This window comes from Ochotona curzoniae, unplaced genomic scaffold (genome assembly GCF_017591425.1).
Source record: "Ochotona curzoniae isolate NIBS_2020 unplaced genomic scaffold, NIBS_Ocur_1.0 contig_3332, whole genome shotgun sequence".
Taxonomy (NCBI): Eukaryota; Metazoa; Chordata; class Mammalia; order Lagomorpha; family Ochotonidae; genus Ochotona; species Ochotona curzoniae.
In genome coordinates this window covers 3,231,626-3,254,528 of record NW_024465816.1, presented here as the reverse complement: position 1 = coordinate 3,254,528, position 22,903 = coordinate 3,231,626, and the positions used below count along the sequence as shown (strand labels likewise).

At 42.7% G+C, this 22,903-nt stretch overlaps 1 protein-coding gene across 1 annotated transcript in view; it reads right to left on the bottom strand.

Annotated features, from left to right (window-relative positions):
* Positions 1-22,903, bottom strand: part of KATNAL1 (katanin catalytic subunit A1 like 1) — a 107,154-nt gene that overhangs the window by 4,482 nt on the left and 79,769 nt on the right. Inside the window, exons 7-9 of the mRNA XM_040979834.1 lie at positions 18,355-18,513; positions 17,571-17,697; positions 14,047-14,181 (exon numbers count right to left, since the gene is read on the bottom strand). Of these exons, the coding sequence (XP_040835768.1) occupies positions 14,047-14,181; positions 17,571-17,697; positions 18,355-18,513 (421 nt within the window). The remainder of the gene's footprint in view (positions 1-14,046; positions 14,182-17,570; positions 17,698-18,354; positions 18,514-22,903) is intronic.

The window sequence follows — 22,903 nt, the reverse complement described above, 5'->3', positions numbered from 1 at the left end:
TGGAGAAAGAAAGAAAAGAAGAATTGAGGCGATACCTGGGAAGTGCAACCAACAGCAGGGTGAGAGAGAGACTGTCCCATCAGATTCCAAAACAGAAGACAAGCAAGCAACAGGACTAAAGCCAGCATGACACTCTCATGGAGACAGAGCAAAGGGCCATGACAGAGAGGACACTTGGCATGTGCAAGTGAGGCCTGAGCACACAGCCTGCAGACCCCTACTGATGACACAGGCAGGTCACGCAGTGGAAGACGAAGCTTCCTTTCCATGAACTATCAACACACCAGAAACAATGAAACAGAGTCCTACCACATACTGAACCCCCACTTAGGTATAAAATGCAAAATGACATGGATTAGAATGAGGAGGTGGAAGTAACAAAGCATTTGTATCTAGGGTATGCAAACATTCCCACAAATCAGTTTAAAAAAAGATTATTCAACAGAAAAACTGCCAAAAGACCTGAAGAGTTGTACCTGAAGAAAATCCAAATGATTGACAACAACAACAAAAAGATACTCACATTTTTTTATTAATAAGGGGAATGGAAACTTAAACCACAATGACATAACTGTATATATCAATCTACTGGCATAAATTAAAATGGCAGCACTGAGTGCTAGCAACATGAAACAAGACAGCTCTCACACACAGCTGATAAGAGTGTACAGTGGAACACCTGCTCTGGAAAACACTGGATTCATCTACCAATGCTGCAATTACAAATTATGGCCCAGCAACTCACAGCAAAGATGGGATTTCACACCCTGGCCTAAGGAAACTCGGGCATCTTCACTATTATGCATGCACACGTTTACAGGAGCACTGTTCATCACAGCCTAAAAATGGAAACAATCAAATATCCATCAAATGATAGTGGCTGCATTACACCTCTGAACCAAACTCTTACTATGAAAGCCTGTGCCTCTGAGTGGGAATGTATTTGGAGACAAGACTTCAAAGAGGCTGTGTCCTAGTCCAACAAGCCAGGTACGTTTCCAAGAAGAGGAAAATGGGACATGGACATGCTCATGAAGACCCAGGGGGAAGATGTCTGTCCACACGTCAAGGACATAGGCCTCGAAGTGAAGCCAACCCTGCCAGCGCTTCCACTCCCAGCCTCCATAACTGTGAGAAAATTATTTTTGGTGGTTGAGGCTTCCCAGTCTGTAGCACCTGCTATGGCAGCCCAAGCTGAGTATTACAATGAAACATGACACAGCAACAAAAACGAATGTGTCTGTGTGCGACAACACAATGACCTTAAAAACAGACTGAGCAAAAGCAGCAAGACACAAACGAATGCAATTAGAGTGACTCACTTCTCTGATGCTTAAGTATGTCTGGAGATACATTCGTAGGTGACAAAATTACAAGGAAAAGCTGTAAATCACTCCTTCTAAAGTACTAACAGTGAGGGGCCGTAAGGGCAGGAACGAAGCTGGCAAGGGAGGGGACATGTGGCACTGCTGCTGAGCCCTGAGGATGCTCCATTTCTTGTCCTGGGGGGGGGTGGTTATGACTGTCTGATTTGCCTATAAATGCATATGCAGGACCTTTTAATAAGTGTTTTCCATATCTGAATTACACACACAAACACACACACAGGAAAGCAATATGGGTAGCTACAGTGAAAGGAAAGGCAAGCAGCTGTCACTTGGCATTGACAGAAAAAACAAAGGAGCATGATCAGAAAACCTTTACTTCTAGAGCTCCTCCACCCCTTGCATCTCACCTGCTAAACAGGTGGCTCCAAGCTAAAGAAGTCTCATACTTGGGTAGACAGCAAGAGGGGAGGAGAAAGCACGAGGCAGGAACTCCCACACGCGCTGCACACAATGTCGTGTGCCTGACACCCACCCACACACATGGCTTTTTACATTTATTTGAAAGGCAGAGTTGCAGAGATGGACGGAGGGACAGAGAGAGATCTTCCATCCACTGGTTCCATCCCCAAATGGCCAGGGCTGGCAGACCGAAGCCAGAAACCTGGCATTCCACCTGGATCTGCCACACCAGGATCTGCCACATGGATGCAGGGGCCCAAGCACTTGTGCCATCTTCTGTTGCTTTCCCAGGCACATTAGCAGAGAGCTGGTTAGGAAGTGAAGCAACAGGGCCTCACACCTGTGCTCACAGGCAGTGGCTTTCCCCCCACGACACCTCAGTAACAGCCTTAAACCCCTATCCTAACATGAGAGCATCCTTTTGCTATGCTCCATACACAGCAGGTAGATGTCAGTGGCTTCCATTTAATTCTTACTGCTCCAATATCAGAATGGTACAATTGTACATAAATCAAATGTTTTTATTGTAGCCTGGTCTGAGGCCCTAAGCTACGAAGTTGAGTTGAAGACAACTCGTCAAAAACAAAATCGCAGACAGCCAACTTCAAATGAACTATGAGGGTGGAACAGAATGTGAATTTGTTTAAGAAAATGGAAATTCTCATGCAAAGGAATAAGGAAAAATGGAGATATGAGCTTCGAAAGTACACCAGTAGCTACACAGCTGCAGCGCTGTTCTTGTCTGATAACCCTATTAGATGGGTCTCAGCCCTCTCCCAGGGGCAGTGGCACTGGGGACTCTTGCTGTCCTGCCCCAAGGGGGCTCTGCTGTTAAGTCCAGGGAGGAACGCAGGAATTCCAGGCCCACAAGGCTCTCCTTGCAGCAATAGCTCAGGAGGAGGAAGTAAGAAGAAAAACAGGGCCCAGCCCCCCACCACATTTCCCAAGAACTCCAATCCAAGCACAGTCTGGTCTCTCAGTCCGTCTGTCGGTGCATTTCTCTTCACTGAACTTTACCACCTTGCTCACCACTTACCAAAAAAAAAAAGCACTCTGAAGCACAAACCTGTGCCGCCTGGGCTACTGAAGCTTAGTCAGAAAGCCCCTTTCTTTTCCCTATTAACCAGGAGTTGGGGGACAATTAAACTTTTCTTTTTCAATTAAACTTTTGGAAAGGATTTATTTAGGATTTATTTAGTTTTTATTATTTGAAAGAATTGCAGAAAGAGAAACAGAGGTCTCCATCTGCTGGTTCACTCTCCAAACATCTGCAACAGCCAGAGCTGGAACTATATGAGGCTAGGAGCTTGGAGCCTCTTCCGGATCTCCCACGTGAATGCAGGGACCCAAGGACTTGAACCATCCTCCACTGCTTTCCCAGGATGGGAAGTGGGGCAACGGGGCATCAAAGTGGAACCCATATGGCACCCTGGTGCTGCAGGAGGAGGATTAACTTGCTCCACCATGGCACTGGCCCCAACAAATTAACTTTTAATACTGATTATGACAATGATAAGTTAACAGATTCTAAGGTAAGATATATCAGCTCCATGAAACTGAATTAATATTTAATAACGTTTTGAAAAGATTTAACAAGTGATTAATGTGTTAATAATACTATAAACAAACCAATGCTATATAGCATAGTTAATTCATGTTCTAATTTAAACACTGTTGGAGGAATCATACAGCGCATCTTATAATAGAAGGACACTCTAAAAAAATCAAGGAGGCGAGACTAAAAGATATATTTGAGTGTGAAAAAAAATTCTGAAATCCATACACAGACGCTTCATGAACTTTTGGAGGCTGTTGGGAATGGTCCTCTCGAGTACCCCAGGAAGCCCAGCACATGATCGGGGGTTACACGCCTGGCCGGCTGCAGTGGGCAGGACACAGAAGTCACGGTGCTATGCAGTAATGTGTCTCCACTTCTGAACAAAAGCAGGACTCCCAATGAAACTTTTTAATATACCTCTAAAATGCATTACCAGGTTTTCTGCCTTTGCCTGGACTATACTAATGTGATAATATGAGAGTAAATGGTGGGAGGGGAAAATGGCGAGGGAGAAAGAGGAAGGGGAGGGATGAATCCCTATACCTATGAAAATGTATTGTGGAAAACAGTAAAAAAAATGTTTTAAATAAAGCAATGGGAAGGATGTCTGGCACAGCAGTTAGTGAGGATGCTGCCCGGGGTGCCCGCATCCCATACCGCAGGGCCTGGGTCTGCATCCTAGCTCCTCTCCAGATTTCCGCTTCTTACTAACATACACCTTGAGAGGCAGCAGGAAGTGGTTCAAGGACTTGGGTCCCTGCCTTCCAGGGAGAAGTCACCACCAGAGCTCCCAGCTCCTGGTTTTGGCCTAAGCCCTGTCTGTAGCAGGCACTTGGGGAGTGACCCAGTGGACAGTACAGTCTCTCTTTCCCTGCCTCCAAATAGATACATTCTGATCTAAAAGTAATGTTTTAAAGATGAGAACAGAATCTACTTCCTAAGATAGTAGTGAGGGTTGAATGAGTCAATACAGGCCAAGCCTTCCCCTGTCAGTGCTCACTGCGCTCTTACCTCCATCAGCCAACAGGACTATGGGCAGACAGGGAACACCCGGGACACGTACCGCTACGAGACACCTGGGAAAGCACCGGCACAGATGAAACACTCCAGCAAGTGAAGCCCACACACACAACACAGGCCCGAGTGATGAGGCTGCATGGAATTAGGAATGCTCTTAACACAGCTTTGAAAAATACTATTTGTCAAAACAGGAGGAGAAAACAACCTGGGAAATGGCAGCCCATAACTCATGAAACGCAAACAAGAATCTGCCTGTGTGTGCCAGATGGAATGAAGGGTACCTAGAAAAGTGCCAACAAAAGACCGATAAGTGCAAACACACACAAGGGCATGAAAGGCGTGAGTGGCTATTATTATTTTTTAAAAGTATAACAAGGGGCTGACACTGTGGTGTACCAGGTAAAGCATCTGCTTGTTACACCAGCATCCTGTACAGGTGCTGGTTCAAGTCCCGCCCAGCTGCTCTGCTTCCGATTCAGCTCCTTGCTGATGGCTTGGGAAAAGCAGCAGCAGATGGTCCAAGTGCTTGGGCTCCTGCACCCATGTGGGAGATCTGGATGCAGTTCCCGGCTCCTGGCATCAGTCTGGCCCAGCCCTGGACACTGTGGTCATTTAGGGAATGAACTAGTAGACTGATGATCTATTTCTCTGGCCTCCTTTGTATCTATAACTGAAAACCAGAGTCACTTGATCCAAGATGCCCTGCAATACCTAGGTTTAGGCATTAGTCTAATTGTGATATGTGCAAACAGACATTTATCTAAAGCAAGATGACATTCCACACGAGAGTACTCAAGTTTTATTGTCAGTTCTGGCTTCTAACTCCAGCTTCTGTTCCTGTGGACCCTGGGAAGCGGTGGTGGCGGATCAAGTAACTGAGTTCCTGAGTTCCTGGCACCTGGTCAGCCCCAGACATTGCTGGCATTGGGGGAATGAACTAGCATTTGGAGTGCTCTTTCTCTCTCTCTCAAATAAATACAAACTTAAAAATAGATAAATAATGAAAGCAAAACATAACTGAAGGAAGAGGGGCTGGACAAAGAAGTTCATAGACTGACCAGAAGGCTACTGTCATAGTTTAGACACACGTGGTCAAGAAGGACTTCAAGGACATCAGAGTTCCACCTGTACCAGCTAGTTTCTCTGGTTGACCATGCTGCCAGCAACCAAAGCAGGTCAAATTCCTTCCTCTGGAATCTCAGCAAGCTCAAGAGTTCTCTGAGACCAGGGAATGGCAGGAGTGACACGGCTTCCACTCTGAGGCTAGGTCGGAAGAGGCACTGCAGCTTCTACTGTCCACAACAGAGCAACTGCAACTGGCACCCTAATTACCACATATGAAATCTGACTGAGTCCCCACACAGACCCAACAAGTAAAAGAGGACAGAATGGGATCCGGGCAGCTGGAAGCAGACATAGCTCATCCCACCGTGCCCCATCTGGGGCAATATAATGCAACTCTCTGGCTCCACAACATTCTGTATTGGGGTGCTAAAATCAGCAGCAGCAACAGATACGCTTTCTTTGCTGCCAAGATCTAGTTCTCAATCTTACAGAAATGCACATTATTCTTTGTGTAAATTACATAACTGTTCATGTGCCTTTTTGGTGTAACTTTTCTTGTTTCATCTCTTTCTTCCCTTTATTAAACCTTCTGCCTTTTCAGTTAAAATGTTCTTTTTGTGGCTACTTGTGTGCATAAAAAGGCCTTCCAATGTTTCTATTTTCCATTATTTGTATCCTTGGTTTCCAAACCATTCTTGCCAGCCTGGCATCTGTACACATCTTTATTCTCTCTTCCATACTCACTTGTTCTACCAGGCGTTCCAGCCACAATAGCTACTCAACGTCCTTTCTGCTTTCCTCCATGAAAATTCAGCTGAATGCAACTTCTTCCACGGAGTCCCCACTAGCTAAGCCATCAGCCAGAATTTATTATCCCTCACTCTCCCCATCAGTACGCCATGTTCCACTGTTCCCGCTGCAACTCAGTGAAGAGCGTGTCTGCTTTCCCGGGACAACGTGGGTTCTTCAATGACAAGGAACTTTATACGTCCACAGTATCCAACAGACATCTTGTAGCTAAATAAGCATTGGCCGCTAGATTAAAACAAACGAAAGCCAAGTTCCAAAAGAGTGGAGCTCTAATTAAGGCTCCTTATTTGGAAACCCTTTAAGAGCAAGCATTTCTCAAGCTTCACGTTCATAAGGTACACAGCTTCATATCCCCAGCAAGCAGCTAGAGGAGATCAGCTACATGGTCATGCCCATTTCATAAAGAAAAGTAAGTTTAGAAGAAGCCGTTTAATCAGTCCAAGCTGTTTCCCCACCTTTCCAAAGGAAGCCGAATTCTCGCCTTTATGTCAACAGCTACGTGTTGAATACCTAAGCATTCCTCACTGGTTCAGACATGACTGTCATTGACTACACCTGTAATCATATTTTGAAGCAAAAGTATAAATGATGTACCAGTTCAAGTACTCAAACTTTCATTATTATAATAATAAATATAATAATATTCACTATAATCCTGATCACTCCAAAATGGTAATACAATTTTAACTGCTTTCAAATGTATCAACTATTTTATACATGTTTTGTTTACAAAGCAGGAAAGAATAGGAAAAGAAAAAGGAGAGGGGGAGGAAACCCATAAAATCAGAAATGAAAACAAGCCACTCAATTTTCCAATGTTCATGTAACATGTAACAGAGAATCGGGCAGGGTGGTCTGCAGCTTCTAATTGCTTCTGTTGTTGTTTAAATGAGCTTACTATTTTACGATTTCCATTAGTACATTAAGTATTGCTTTAATAACAAGTTTTTATTTTAAGTAATGAAATTATTCGAATGTTAATGGCCTGCAAAGCAATGGCCAGGAAAGATAACAGATAATGTAAGGAATCTAGAAGCTAAAAATGTTCTCAATTATTTTACATAGCCTTAAGGTCCCCTTACAGAGAAGTTAAGGAACATGCCACAAAAAAAAACCGTTTGAAGATTCACTACTCAAGCTTATTCTTTTGGCCCTGCTGTGATAACTTTAAAATGAGACAAAATATAAGATGCAAATGCTATGTATTAACCAAATCTGTAAAAAAAATATTAAAATGGATTCTTCTTACTTCTTTCAATAATTTGAGTGCTTTAAAGAAGAATGACATCCAGATTCACATAAAGCAGTACATGTAAAAATTACTTCACATGTGAAGAAGCAGAAAAATGTGACCCCTACATAAGAAACATTAAAAAGTAACCAACAGGGGCTGGTATGGTAGCATAGCAGGTAAAAACTGTTGCCTTTAATGTCTGCCTCCTATATGTACATTCATATCCAGTCTGCTCCAGCTCCTGGCTAACAGCTTGTGAAAGCAGCAGTGCTTGGGCCCTGTACCCACATGGGAGATCCAGAAGAAGCTCCTGGCTTCCTCCTATTCCAGTCTTGGCCATTACGGCCATTTGGGATTGAATCAGTGGATACAACATCCTTCTCCCCCTGAAAGAATTCTGACTTTCAAAATAATTTTTAAAGATTTATTTTGATTTTTTAAACTGGAGAGCCAGATTTACAGAAAGAAAGAGAGACAGAAAGATCTTTTATCCTCTGGTTCACTCCCCAAGTAGCTGCAACGGCTGCCAGGAGCCTGGAGTCCCTTCCAGGCCTCCCACACAGGTCCAGGTTCCCAAGGCTTTGGGCTGTTCTCAACTGCTTTGATTCAATGTTACAGTTAGATAACAAAGACTATGAAGCAGTACATTAATTGCATGCTTCTGAATAACAAATTATACCAAAACCAAGAGGCTTAAAAATAATTTGTTATCTTCATAGTTTCTACTAATCAGGAATTTGGGAGTAGCTTGGTTATATGTGAAAAGTGCTAGCTTTTGTTTATAATGGCTAATTTTGTGTGTCAACTTGGCTGGACAATAATCAAATAGTATTCTGTATATCTGTGTTCTGGACAAAACTTTCATTTAAACTGGTGGACTCTGAATAAAGCAGACTGCTTTCCTAACAAGGGAGAGCCACATGCAATCAGTTCAGGTTTGTGGAGAGCAAAAGCTGACTTCCCCCTAGGAGGAGATAATTCTGCAACAATCCGTCATCAGGCTGGAGCTGCAACCTCAGCTCTTCCCGGGTCTCTGGTGTGAGAGCTCATGCTGCACATTCCAGACTCTCCGGCCGCCAGCACCATTTGAGCTGACACACACAAATACATAGTCTACCGGTTTTATTTCTCTATAGAACTCCATACTGTCAGGCCGCCAGTGAAACTGCAGTCAACGCATGGGCCAATAAGACAGCCTCCAAAGGCAGCTTACTGCCAGACCGGCAAGGCTGGCAAGACGGTGTCAGCTTCTGCTTGAAGCCTTCAATCCCTTCCCACGTGGGTTCCTCCACAGCCTGAGTGCAATCGTGGCATGACCTCTGCCCTTGCCCAAAGTCAATGACCCAAGAAAGGGTGCCAGGCAGAAACTTTGCTTCTTATGATCTACCCTTGGAAGTCACTCAGCGTCACTCTTGCCATATGCTGTTCCTCAGCAGCAAATGACTAAGTTGACCCATATTCCAGGGAAAGGAATTTACATTTGAAGGGCAGAATATTAAATAATTGAAGAAAAAAAAAACAAAGAGCAATGCTGAGGAATCCCAGTAAGGTAGCGGAAGCTATAAATACTGAACAGGGGCAGGTGCTTGAAGCCCCCACATCAAGCAGTGGACCGCCTGAGTTCAGGGCTCAGCTCCACGCACTATCCCTGTTCCTGTTTCTGCGCACGTAGGAAGGCAGCAGGTTATGGCTCAAGTAGCTGGGAAGCTGGCTTTCTGGCATAGCAGGTGAAGCCGCTGCCTGCAATACTAGTATCCTATATGGGCTCCAGCTTGTGTCCTAATTCCAACATTTTCTTTTTTTTTTTTTTTAAGATTTTTTTTTTAATTTTTATTGAAAGGCGAATATACAGAGAGGAGAGACAGAGGCCAGGAGCCTCTTCTTCCGAAGCCAGGAGCCTCTTCCGGGTCTCCCACGCAGGTGCAGGGTCCCAAAGCTTTGGGCTGTCCTCGACTGCCTTCCCAGGCCACAGGCAGGGAGCTGGATGGGAAACGGGGCTGCCGGGATTAGAACCGGCACCCATATGGGACCCTGGGCTTGCAAGGCGAGGACCTTAACCATTGCGCCACCATGCCTGGCCCCCTAATTCCTACATTTTCCATCCAGTTCCCTATGAGAGGCCTGGGAAAAACAGTTCAAGATGGCCTCCATGTTTGGGCCTCTGGAACCCACATGGGAGACCTAGATGAACCTCCTGACTTCAACCCCGCCCAGCCACGGCTATTGTGATCCTCCAGGGAGTGAAATAACAAATGGAAGATTTTTCACTTTCTGTATCTCTTACCCCCTTTCTCTCTGTAATTCTGACTTTCAAATAAACAGATCCTTAAAAAAAAAAAAAAAGCAAGCACCATAGCACAGCAAGTTAAGCTGCTGCTGGCTGCTGCACAGTTGTTAATTCCGGATTCAGTTTCAGGGCTCTGGCTTCTGCTCAACCCATCCTCAGTTACGGTGGGCATCTGGAAAGCAAATCAGGCCACAGATTTCTCTGATTCTTTCTCTTGTCTCTTGATGACCCTTGGCGACATACATACTGACTCACACTGACTCCCAGGGGGCTTTCAATATGAGCATATTATAACAATATGTATATTTTAAAATACCAAATGGAAATGCTAGACTTGCAAAATGTAATATTTGGAATGAAAAACACACTGTTCAGTTTAAAGGTAAATTGTCAATGGCAGAAGAAAACATCAGTAGACAAAAACATAGATGAAGAGAAATTATACAACCTGAAGAACAGAAAGAAAAAAGATTGGAAAAAGATTTAGTGAGCTTCAGTAACTTGTGCAATAGTATCAGAAAGTCCAGGGGCTGGTATCACGGCTCAGCAAGCTAAACCTCTGCCTGCAGTGCTGGCATCCCATCTAGGCACAGCTTCGAGTTCTGGCTGCCCCACTTCTGATCCAACTGCCTGGAGAGCACATATGATGGCCTAAGTGCTTTGGTTCCCGTGCCCATGTTGGGAGACCTAGAGGAAGCGCAAGACATCTGCCTTCAGATTGGCCTTTCCTAGGCCCTTGCAGCCATTTGGGGACTCTGAAACTCTACCTTTCAAATAAAAGAAAAAAAAAACTTACAAAAATATCAGAAAGTCCAGCCATAGGAAACATGGATGATACATAAAAAGAAACCCCACAGAGAGAGCTCAAGGTCCAACTGCTAAAGCCCAAAGATAATAGTTTCTTCAGAACTACCGCTGCAAACAATCACTCGGGAAAACACCAACAGGTGTCGCACAAGCGAACATTATGCTGCCTCTCATTTTATCCATAGCTATCTATCTAAGACAGATGGAAAATACATCCACACAAGATCTGAATACAAATGTCCTCCACAGCCTTACTCACAGTCACTGCAAACCAGAAACAACCCATGGATCAGTCAATAAAGGAAATGGAACAGTATGCATCAAAAAAAAAAAGACACAAAATGGCACATACCCTCATTATGCTGAGTCAAAGAAGGTGGCCACAAAACACATACTGCATAGTCCTACTAATACTAAAGGGGCACGTGGAGACACTCCAGGATGCGAGAGGTGTTCTGTACCTTGACTGTGACGTGTTCTTGTAAGGCTGCAGGCAACTGTCAAACTCGCGGATTTTTACATGGATGAAGTTTATCGTATATAAAGTATTCGTATAAAGTTGACCTAACCTTACTTGTTTATTTTTGTCTGAAAAGAGAGACCGAGACATAGAGATGTTCTTTCTATCGGGTCACTCACCAATGCCCTGCAATGGTTGGGGATGGGCCAGGCTGAAACCCAGGGCTCGGAACTTCATCTGAGCGTCCCACATGAGTTAACACAGACATGCATACTTTAGCCATTACCAGCTGACTCCCAGAGGTGTGCTTAGCAGGAAACCAGAACGGGAAGCAGAGCCAGGACTTGAACCCAGGCATTGAGTTATAGGACATGTTCCAAGCAAGCTCTTCATGCCTGAGCCAAACTCCTGCCACTAAAGTTAATTTTTTAAAAAACAAAGTGGCCAGAGGGGAAAAAGACACATAATACAGGGAAATATAGCAGCACAGCTGATCGCACACCAAAAATCAAAAGGCCAGGAGTGACTTCAGCCAGAGTGAAAATGGGAAGTCCGCCTTCAATTCCCTTATATAAGCAATGGCTTAGGAACAACATATGATCAAAAAAGGAGAACTCCAGAAATCAGTGTGGAAGTCACTGAACCTCAGGCAGGCTCAAAGCCTAGGACTACACTGAGATGGCTAAGAAACGCCACCTCATTTCAACCAAGTCTACTACTTCCCCAAGTCAGCGCAGCTCCATGCCACTGGGTAGAAAATCCCAACTGGTGGCTTCCCACCTGGCATACAGACAGGGTGGAAGGTACAGTCAACCTTGCAGCTTTTCAGAAAGCTTCCAAAGGACTGGCTCTGTCTCACAAAGCCTGGGGCACCGACAGGGAAGCAGAACACTGGGAATGCTCGGGAGCCGCTGAGAACCAAAGAGAACTCTGTAGCTCACTGTGGTAACAGACACTTAGCAAACACAGCTGGCTCCACACGGCCTGGCTCCACACGGCCTGGAGAACACGTCTAGCACATGGGATAGACAGGGTTAGTCTCCTGTTCTGGCTCCCTAGGAGACTGACCAAGCAGACTACTCCACTGGGTTCTTACTCTGTTCATGCATCATTTTCCTGCTTCCACTTGGCCGTTTAGCAGTGTCCCACCACACAGCACTAAGGTAATACATGTATTTTCAATTCTTTGTCCGCAGTTTGTCTCCATTTTAGGGTTGGCTGCTAGAGATCGACTTTTTTTTTCTTGAATCAGGCATGTTTCTCTGTTTCTTCATGTGCCTTGGAGCACTGAGAGTTCTGGAATGGTACCCACAGACAGCAGACGGAGAAAGACAATAAAAGTTCCTAAAAAAGCAGGAAATCTCTCTCCCTGGGAAATTACACACACAAGCCCAAAGAGGAGGCACCCCCACAACAGCACTGAGACTCCCCTAAGCTCTCAGCGGGGCTCACTGGCGAAGATTTTCCCGAAGCCAGTTCACCAAGACTGGAGGAGATGATCTCTCTCTCTCTCTCTCTCTTTTTCTTTTTTCAAAACACAGATGACAACAAGAATTAACAAGACATATTTACAGAGAAACAGAGCTCAAAGTGGGAAAAAAAATCTAGAAACAAATCCTAAAAAAAAGCAAACTGTGAATTAGCTGACAAAGAATTGCAAAATAACCATATTAAAGAATGTCAGTGCCATACAAAAGAATGCAGAAAAGCAACTAAATGAAATCAACAAAAAGGATTATGATTAAAGGAAGAAAACTCAACAAAGAGACCCCATGAAAAGAATCCAACGGAAATTCTGGATCTGAATAATACAGGAACTGAATTTTAAAAATTCACCTCAGGAATGAATTTATACAAAGCACCAATAAAACAAAACCGCAGAAAAGACCCGAGAAGATGTTGGACAGACGGTACACCAATGGGCAACCAACAAGCACACGAAAAGGTGTGCAATCTAAGCCATTAAATACAAATTTAAAACATTTCACATGTGTCAGAAGGATTAAAATAAAAATACTGACACTATCAGATGTTGGCACGGATGTGGGAATGCTGGAATTCTCATTCATTGACAGTGGAACTACAAACTGGTACTACCATTCCAGAAAGCAGTTTGGGTGTTTTTTGGTGAAGTTTAATATACACCTCCCCTATTCAATGTTTATACTGTTTAAAAGAATTGAAGATATCCCCCCCCCACACACACACACACAAATGTACAAGAAGGCTTATAGTTCTATTTTTAATAGTCAAAATCCAGAAACAACCTGTAAAAGTTCACTGTCAGGAGAAAAAACAAACTGTGATAAACCATAGCCAAAACAAATTACTAATATCTGGATGAATCCCAAAAGCCTTTAGTTAATGAAATTAGCCAGAAAACACGCTGGCTGTCATGATTCTGCTTACGTGAAGTTAACCAAGAGGCAAAACTGATCTATGGTGATAAAAATAATGTAAAACTAATGCCTAAAAAGAAGTTGTAATGAACAGGGAGGGATAGAGAAAAACTCCCTGGAGTAATAAAAATGTTCCAACACCTCACTAAGCTATTGATTAAACAGGACTATATGACTGTCAAATCCCATCACACTATACCCTTAAGATATGTGTATTTTACCATATATAAATTAAATCTCAAAAAGTTTACTTGTGAAAATCACAACATAAATTAATAAGGTAAATCTGCATTTTCTAAAGTAGACCACAATGAAAAAGATTCCAAGCAAACTTTATTTTTAATCATTTACATGAGGTTTAATGCTCCTCAAGTATAAAAGAAGTAACTTTAAGATGTGCCTCAAATTTATTAATAGAACTACTGGTGTGCATGTAAAAATTTCTCTTTAATGTAAAGAATTTCAATAGGGTACTATGGCCTCTGCTTCCACTCAGTAGAAATGATTTTTATGATGCTATAGACTTTCTTAATACAAACGACAACAGAGTACAGATCTGGATAAGCAGATAAACGCCAGGAGGTAACAGCCTAGCACAGCGGGGAAGGCGGCGCCATACCTGTGGGAAGAGGGATGTATATTCTTTTTTCTAATCTCCTCCGCAATGCTTCATCAATGTCCCACGGGAAATTAGTAGCAGCCAAAACCATCACCATCTTGGAAGGATCATCACTTTCTAAAGCTCCTCCGACCCCTGTACAAGTGAAGAAGCAAAGTGTTCTTACAGTGCTTTATTCTTTGATCCAGCCGACATTTGCGAATGTTAGCCAACGTGCACACTGGCATGATCCATGATAAAAACAGCTTGACCTGTCTGACCTCCTTGGGGCAGCAAAACCGAATGTAGGACAATTAAAATAACAAAGTAGAAGTCACATAATCTAGTCTAGGATTCTATTCAAATAAGGAAAAAGTATTTCTTCTATAAGAAAATGAATATATTTTCTTCTAAAAGGGCACAGAAGCAGGGCTCTCTTTTAGCCTTACTCCCAGAAAGATAATACTTGTTTGAAAAACAGAAAGAGAGAGACAGAAAGGGAGAAGTAGAGAGTGCTCCCATCGTTGGTTCACTCCTCAATGCTGAGAGATGTCCCATCCCAACGACTCAAGCCACCACTGTGGTCTGCCAGCTGTGCCTCGCAGGAAGCAGGACTGAGGAGCAGAGCCAGGGCTCAAACCCAAGCTCTCAGCTAGGGAGGCAGATATCCCCCCCGGCATCTCAGCTGCCACCAAACACTCACCCCACAAAAAAATTTTAAATCTGATTTATCTTTCTCCAGAAGAAGGTGTACAGGCCCAGCGCAACAGCTCAATTGGCTAACTCCTCCAATGGAGTTTTGGGATGGCCCAAAGCCTTGGGACCGTGTACCCGCGGGGGAGACCCAGAAAAAGCTCTTGGCTCCTGGCTTTGGTTTGCCTCAGCTCTGGCCGTTGTGGCTATTTGGGGAGTGAACAAGCAGATGGAAGATTTCTCTCGCTTTCCTTCTCTGTGTAAATCTGTCTTCCCAATAAAAGTGAATACATCTTTAAAACAAAAGAGGGTTCACATTTACTTGAAATACTAGGAAGCAGTTGTAATGCTGAAAGACAATTTAAACTGCAGCAACTTTGCCCTTGAACCTTTCAAGTGACTTCGGAAAAACAAGAAATTTAAGAATGGCCTTGATATTCACTGATGGAAATAAAATTTCTCCCATCCAGGTACTAACCAGACTGCATTCAGGGTGGTATGGCCGTAGACCACTGATGGAAATAAAATTTCTAACCAAATCAATTATATGTCCATAAATATTCAATTTTTAATTAAAGTTTTAGAATGTAAACTTTTTAAAAAGGTCATACAACACAAACTCTGGAAAATGCATAATGAAAATAAAACAAAAGCCCACACCTGATATTGATAAGCTTTTCTAGACTGGTATAACAAAGTAGTGGATTTAAAACAACATAGTTCTACAGTATTAAATTTATTTTCTCAATAAATTAATACTTAATACCTATGTATCTCAACCAGCTGTCCAGTTAATAATAATAGTCTCAGACCCCAATCAATGAAACTTGGCTGAGTAAACCTGCATTCAGTGATTTCTTTTTTTTTTTTAACTTTTTAAAGATTTATTTATATGAAAGACAGAATAATGGAGAGAGATAGGAAGAGAAAGAAAGAGATCTTCTTTCTTCTGGTTCACTCCCCAAAGGACCACAATAGCTGGGGCTGGGCAGGGTCGAAGCCAAGAGCTTCCTCCAGATCTCCCATGTTGGTGCAGGGACTAGAGCATCCGGGCCGTGCTCCACTGCTTTACCAAATGCACCAGCAGGGAGCTGGATAGGAAGTGGAGCAGCCAGGAGTTGCTGGCATTGCAAGCAATGGCCTGATCTACTATGTTACAATTCCAGCATCTCTTCCAATTTTTGAAATATCTCATGTTTTCCTCTGTATTCCCTCCATAAACTTTAACAGTCACTTTTTTCTCTCTTATTTAAGTGACAAACAAATACACTTGTTTCTATGTCTCAGTAGTGTCTGGTACTATACAAAATACACATTCTAAATATTACTAGCGTCTGTGGCAGGCATAACATGGCTGTTATGAAACACTCTGGATATTTGTTTACAAAATATATCAGAGTACAGTATCTCTAAAAACAGCCCTGAGCCCAGAACTTTTCCTTCTGCAGCTCTAATGGCTTTTCTTTTTGTCTGGGTAACTCTAGCATTGCCTCAAAGCCTAGCTTGGCTGTGCCCTTCCGGTGACTCCCCGACTCTGATGGCACCGCTCCTGCTGTGTTCTTACTGCACGTGCTCTGGTCTTCCTCCATAGGACTCGTCATGTGTTGTTGTCATCTGAGTCCCATCTAGAGCTGCAGTTCTCAAATGTTTTGGCCCCGGGGACCTATGAACAATCACTGACAGGCAGGATTTGGTATGGTGGGGAAGACGCTGCCTAGGACATTCACAGCTTACAACGCGGGACCTGGTCTATTCGCAGTGTCCTGCATACGTGAAGGGGGAAGCACCTGTCGCACAGGTGGAAGAACTGGGCTGAGCTCCTGGGCCAACCCCCACTTTGTGAACATCTGTGGAGTAAGCCATGGATGAGAGATCTCTGACGTTGAAATAAATAACAATTCAGAAATAAGAAAAATTTGACAGTTCCAATGAGTTTTAGTATATGCGGAATACAGAAAGCATTAAAATACTCATTTGAAAACAACAATCCATTATTTGTTAACAGAAATCACACTTTTATAAAAATGTTCCTAAAATAAGTCATTTTTACATTTTTACAAATTTCTTCACTGTCTGACTAGACAAACAGTGAATGGATTCTCATTATCTACTTCTGCTTTCCATCTTTTATGATACTGTGCATCTTACAGGCACCACAGAATTATAGAGAACACCCAAGAAAGAATAACAGCAAAAAGTGCAAATGTAGCCTTGGTAACTAACACCATGAAAAGAATTTAGACCTTATAGATCCTTTTCTACAAGAGTCTCTCCCCTGAGAATCTGTACCACACCTCTAGAAATATGGCCCTAGGGCCCGGCGCAATAGCCTAGTGGCTAAAGTCCTATGTGCTGGGATCCCATATGGGCGCCAATTCTAATCCCAGTGGCCCCACTTCCCATCCAGCTCCCTCCCTGCTTGTAGCCTGGGAAAGCAGTTAAGGACAGCCCAAGGACTCGGGATCCTGCACCAGTGTGGGAGACCCAGAAGAGACTCTGGGCTCCTGGCTTTGGATTGAATCAGATGTGGCTGTTGCGGCCACTTGGAAAATGAGCCAGAGTATGAAAGCCCTTCCTCTCTATCTGACTTTCCAATAAAAATAAATAAGTCTTTAAAATGAAGGAAGGAAGGGAGGAAGGCAGGCTGCCCTAAAGAGCAGCCTCTGGAAGTCAATGTTTTCTTGTTATAGTGTTACAGCAGACCCTGAAATGGTGTATGCTCAGAACAAGTATACAACACATCCTTTTTAAGTACACAAATAAGTGAATACACTTATGGATAAAAAGGTGATTAAAAACGAATTCAGCAAGGAAAGACGAGAGTCCCGAGCCAGTAATGAGAGGCAGGTTACCATCCATCTGGATCAGCAGCTCAGACTTGACTCTGCGACTTGCCTCGTGTTCATCAGAAGTTCCTCTTCGACTGCAGATGGAATCTATCTCATCAATGAAGATGGTGGTAGGAGCATAGAATCTGGCCTTCATGAAAATATTTTAATGAAATAATTCAATGATCTCATAAAACAATCGGAATAGTTTTTAAAATACCACATAGCATTTTGTTGGTTTTTAAAAACAAAGACAGAACAGTTGGAATTTCTCACTGTATCAATGCCTCCATCTGGTTATTGATAGAGGCTAAATCGGTCATTCATATCAGAAAAGGAAATTTCTGGAAATGAACGTTACATGATCTGTGAAGTTAGGCGACAGATGCTATAGAATCACTGTCCTGTTTTTGTGTCTTGAAAGTTCCATAAGGAAAAAAATTTTAAAGATAAATCATCTGCCCTCAAATGTACATTCTTAATTATCACCTAAATCCCTTATGCAAAGGGAACAGACTTTAATGACAGACAAATTTCCAACTGGTTTCTGTAACATATCCAACAAGCCCGTCTTCCCTCGTCGGACATGATACCAACAGGCGTCCTCATTCTCACGAAGGAACCTATGCCCAAGACGCAGCAACTCGCACAAAGCTAACCACCTCGCCCTCTTGGTGCACCCACACTACAGCACAGTGCCCCCTTTAAAAAGCACACCTCGGGGAACAGACCCAGGTCATGGGGGGGAAGGGGCATCGTGTGCCTACACACGCGGCAGGTGGAGAAACCTGAATACATCATCACTCACCATTTCAAACAACAGACGGACTAACTTCTCAGATTCCCCTCTGTACTTAGACGTCAGCGTGGAAGAGGACACGTTGAAGAACGTTGTGCCACATTCAGTGGCAACGGCTTTGGCTAACATAGTCTTACCAGTGCCTGGGGGCCCAACCATTAGCACACCCTGAAATTACAAAAGAGGAACTAAATGAAACATAAAAGATTTTAATAGAATATCATCAATTATTAAAATGTACATGAAGATTTTCTCATCAAAACCAATTGTTACCAAATCATGGTGCATTTTGCAAGAGTACAAAAAATGAAGGGTAGTTTCACGAAACATCTCAATTAGAGGTAGTGAGACAAGCTAACAAAAGGTCCAAGAACCTGCTCATACATTTAGAAAGAATCCTTTCTCCTGAACCTGGCACGAGATGTGTATATTTAGTCCTGAGTACAGCTCAAGAATGACTGCTCCAAGTATAACGGAAATAAAATGCCATCTGCCCCAGGTAAAAATTAAGCCGTCCCTGCTCCCCATCAGGCATAAAAACCATCTTCCCCAAAGCACTTAATACACATTAAGTATGTGAGTATATGTGCAGGTATGTGTGTGTTACAGATTTTCATAAAAATTTTAAATCCAATAGTGAGTTAACAAGATGGCGGCTATCCAGTGTGATTCAAGAATAATCAAGTTAGCTACAATTGTATCAGTTTATCAGACCATTAGAAAACATCCAGTGTTAGTGATGAAAAATAAATGAAAGACGGGCTAGAAACAAACTTGAGTTACTTCTCATTTCTGCAAATAAATGACAAAAATGTTCTATTACAGCAAATCAGTAACAAAACCTCAAGTCTCAAAGACTAACAGATTTTTAATCATTATTATTTTCTTCCAGCACTTTAATGGGCATTTAGATACCCAGCTATTACTGCATTTCTTCAGGATAACAGAATTATAAACCAACTGTTAATTCAGTTTGATAAGCTTCTGGGAATTCAAACTTTGAAAATTATGTACATATTAAGGTCTCACAAACTTCAAATTGAGAAACTGCATAAGCCTTTTTCTCGCTTTAAAGAATTTCAACTATCTCTGCCTTTCAAGTAGATGAAGATAAATTAATAAAGAAAGCCATGATTCGCAGCACACCCAAGACTTCAGACACTCATTTCAGAAAAGCTTCTTGCTCTGTAGGGAGCCCTTAACTGTGTCTGAGACTGAGATTCTGAAAATAACTGGCGTTACGGCTCCTGCTGCAAGGCACATCTGCCCAAAGTTCCTATTTCTCTTCCTAATACCTCATTTCGAGAGTCCCCCAGTCCTGCATGTCATTAGTGTGGCCCCCCTGCAACAGGAGTTCATTTCCCACACTGGTGTCAACACACACACACAACCTGGACACAATGCAGCACTTGTAAATGTCACCTCCTTGTGGTATTCCTTTTTCATTCATCTCTTGGTCCTGTTCCTCCTTGGTTCCTTGTTCTTTCCTCTCAGTATATGAACACACTTGTATCTGTCATATTAAAAGAAATAGATCTTTGTGGCAGGCACATAGCACAGAGTTAAGCTGCTGCTTGACATATCTGCATCCCATATATCGTAATGCCTGGAGTCCCAGCTGAGCTTCGGATCCAGCATCACAAATGTTCCTGGATGGCAGCAGCTAACCTGAGTTCCTGCTACCCATGTTGGAGATCCAGATGAAATTTCAGCTTTCTGGCTTTAACCTGGTCTAGCCCCCAGCTATTACAAGCATTTAGTGGAAATTTACCACTAGACAGATATCTCTCAGGCTTGTGTGTGTGTGTGTGTGTACGCACACCAGCCAACCATTTGGCCTCTCAAAGAAATAATTTAAAAAATTTTTCAGTTGAACTTTTCAATTCACTAGCTACTATTTACCTAGCGGAACTTCTCTTCACTGCCTACCTTTATGTTCCTGATTTATTCTTCAAACTACAATCTGACTTCTGCCTTCACCCCTCATTTAAAATACCTAAGTTATACCAGCCAATATTCCCATCAGTAAAGCAGGGTACCATCCTCCCCACATCCATGCCAGCAGGTGTTAGCAGACCAAATGCAGGCCAGTCTCACTGGAGTTAGGTGAAACCTCAATGTGGTTTTTGTCTATATTTCCCTAGTAGCTAGGGAGGCTGAACATTTTTTCAGGTCTTTAGTCATCTGAATTGGTTCTTTTGAAAAATGCCTGTTCATTCCCTTTCACCCATGATTTTACAGGGTTGTCTGTTTTACTGTTATTGAGTTTCTCCTTGTAGATCCTGGATGTTAGTCTCCTATCTGTTGTCTAGTGTGCAAAGATTTTTTTCCCATCCTGTTGGTTGTCTCTTCGCTTTGTTGATCATTTCCTTTGCTGTACAGAAGGTTTTAATTTAATGTAGTCCCAATAGTTTATTTTGGCTTTGACTACCTGTGTTTTTGGTGACTTTTCTAAGAAGTCTTTACCAATACCTATATTTCATAGAGTGCTTCCTATGCTTTCCTTGAACAGTTTGATGGTTTCTGGGTTCAGATTTAGGTCCTTGATCTATTTAAAGCTGGTTTTTATATAGGATGAAAGGTGGGGTCTTGCTTCTTACTTCTGCAAGCTGCTATCCAATGGTCCCAACAGCATTTGTTAAAGAGACAAAACATTTTTCCTGGTTTAAGTTCTCATGTCAAAAAATTATGTTAGCCATTCTGCAAGTCAGTATGGAGAGTACTAAGACAACTGAAAGTTGATTTACCATCTGATCCAGCCATACCACTCCTGAGAATACAGTGAAAACAAAAGAAATCTGTGTATCAGAAAGTGACTTGCAACTTTACAATTACAGCAGAACAATCGACAATAACAAAGACATGGAAACAACTCTGGTGCCCATCAAAAGAGGAATGGGTAAAGGAACTGTGGTATATCTATTCTATGGAATACTACTCAGCAATTAAAAAGAGTGAAATTTTAGTTCCAGTGTGATGGCTCAATGGCTAAAGCTTTACCTTGTAAGTGCAAGGATACCATGTGGGAGTTGATTTGTGTTCCAGCTGCCCCTACTTCCCATCCAGTTCCTTACTGCTGGCCTGGGAAAGCAATAGAGGATGGCCCAAAGCACTGGCACCCTGTACCCATGTGGGAGACCCAAAAGAAGCTCCTGGCTTTGAACTGGTTCACCTCCAGCCATTGTAGCCATTGGGGAGTGAACCAGTGGATGGAAGACCTTTCTGTGTCTTTCCTTCGTCCCATAAATCTGATCTGCTTTTTCAATAAAAATGAATAAATCTAAAAAAAAAAAAGAATGATATTCTATCATTTGCAACAAAATGGTCCCTACTAGAGACCATTATGCTCAGTGAATTAAGCCAATGCCCATAGGACAAATAAGGCAAGCTTCATGCAATAGACAACATAAATAGATACATAGATAAATGTGCATATATTTTACTCATAGATGAACCATTTAATGAAGACTAGCATACTGGGAAGTCAAGATACATTGCAGTATGTGTCTCTGCATCCAAACAAAAGGATTCCCAATGAAACTCAACAACTGGATCCTTGACTTGCTGCCACTGTCTATACCTACAATGCCACAATACACTTAAACAGCAGAATGTTGGACTTGTGGCTGTTGTTGAAAGACTAAACTATTGTAATAATAAGGTGGAAAACAATGGAGGGGGAAGCTAATGGACGGATGCAGAAGGGGATTCCTTTGCCTATGGAACCATATCATAAAATATAACACATAACATTTTTTAAATGTAAAAATAATAAGACACCTAAGTTATGAATCCAGTGGTCACTGCTACACCCCTGCCTCTGCTCTGACCCAGGTGCCACTGGCTTGTGACATTTATCCCCTCCCCCCCAAGCCCCGCCTCTCTTCAGTCAGTCTAGGACACCACCTGACACTTCTCCTACTGTTTTCAGGGTCTCTCAGAGACCTCTTTGTCCTCTTGCTCTTTTCATTTGCAAAGCAAGTCTAAGAATCTTGCTCCTTCCTTTCACAAAATTCCTTGAACAAACTCATTATGCCCATGTCATCATCAATCATTTATAACTCACAATTTTGATCTAAACTCCAATTTATCCTAAGCATCAGATTTTTACTTGCAATTACACACTGAGATTTTAAACGTGCTTTGCTTCTATTTAAATCTGCTCCATTCTCAGTTTCCAGTATCAGCTCACTGTTCCCTGCAAAATAAAGAACTGTGCTGGCCTTTGTCCCCCATTTCTGGAAGGTGGCATCTAACTCTGATTCACTCAGTGAGACGGAAGCATGTCTGTTATTCACAATGAGCTCTGAAATTTTATGCTAATAGAGTGATTCACAGGGAGCCCCCATACAGTTTATGCTAACAAGATGACTCAGGATGGAGGCTGAGCATGGCAGAACATCCAATCGTGTGATTAGGCAGGCAGCGCTCTGAGCCGTGGGATCGCCTCTCAGCCTGCAGACTAACACCAGGGACAGTGATCACTCAATCATGCTTACGTCATCAAAGCCCACAGCAGCTCGGAACAGCTTCCAGGTTTGGCAACCTAATACAAAGC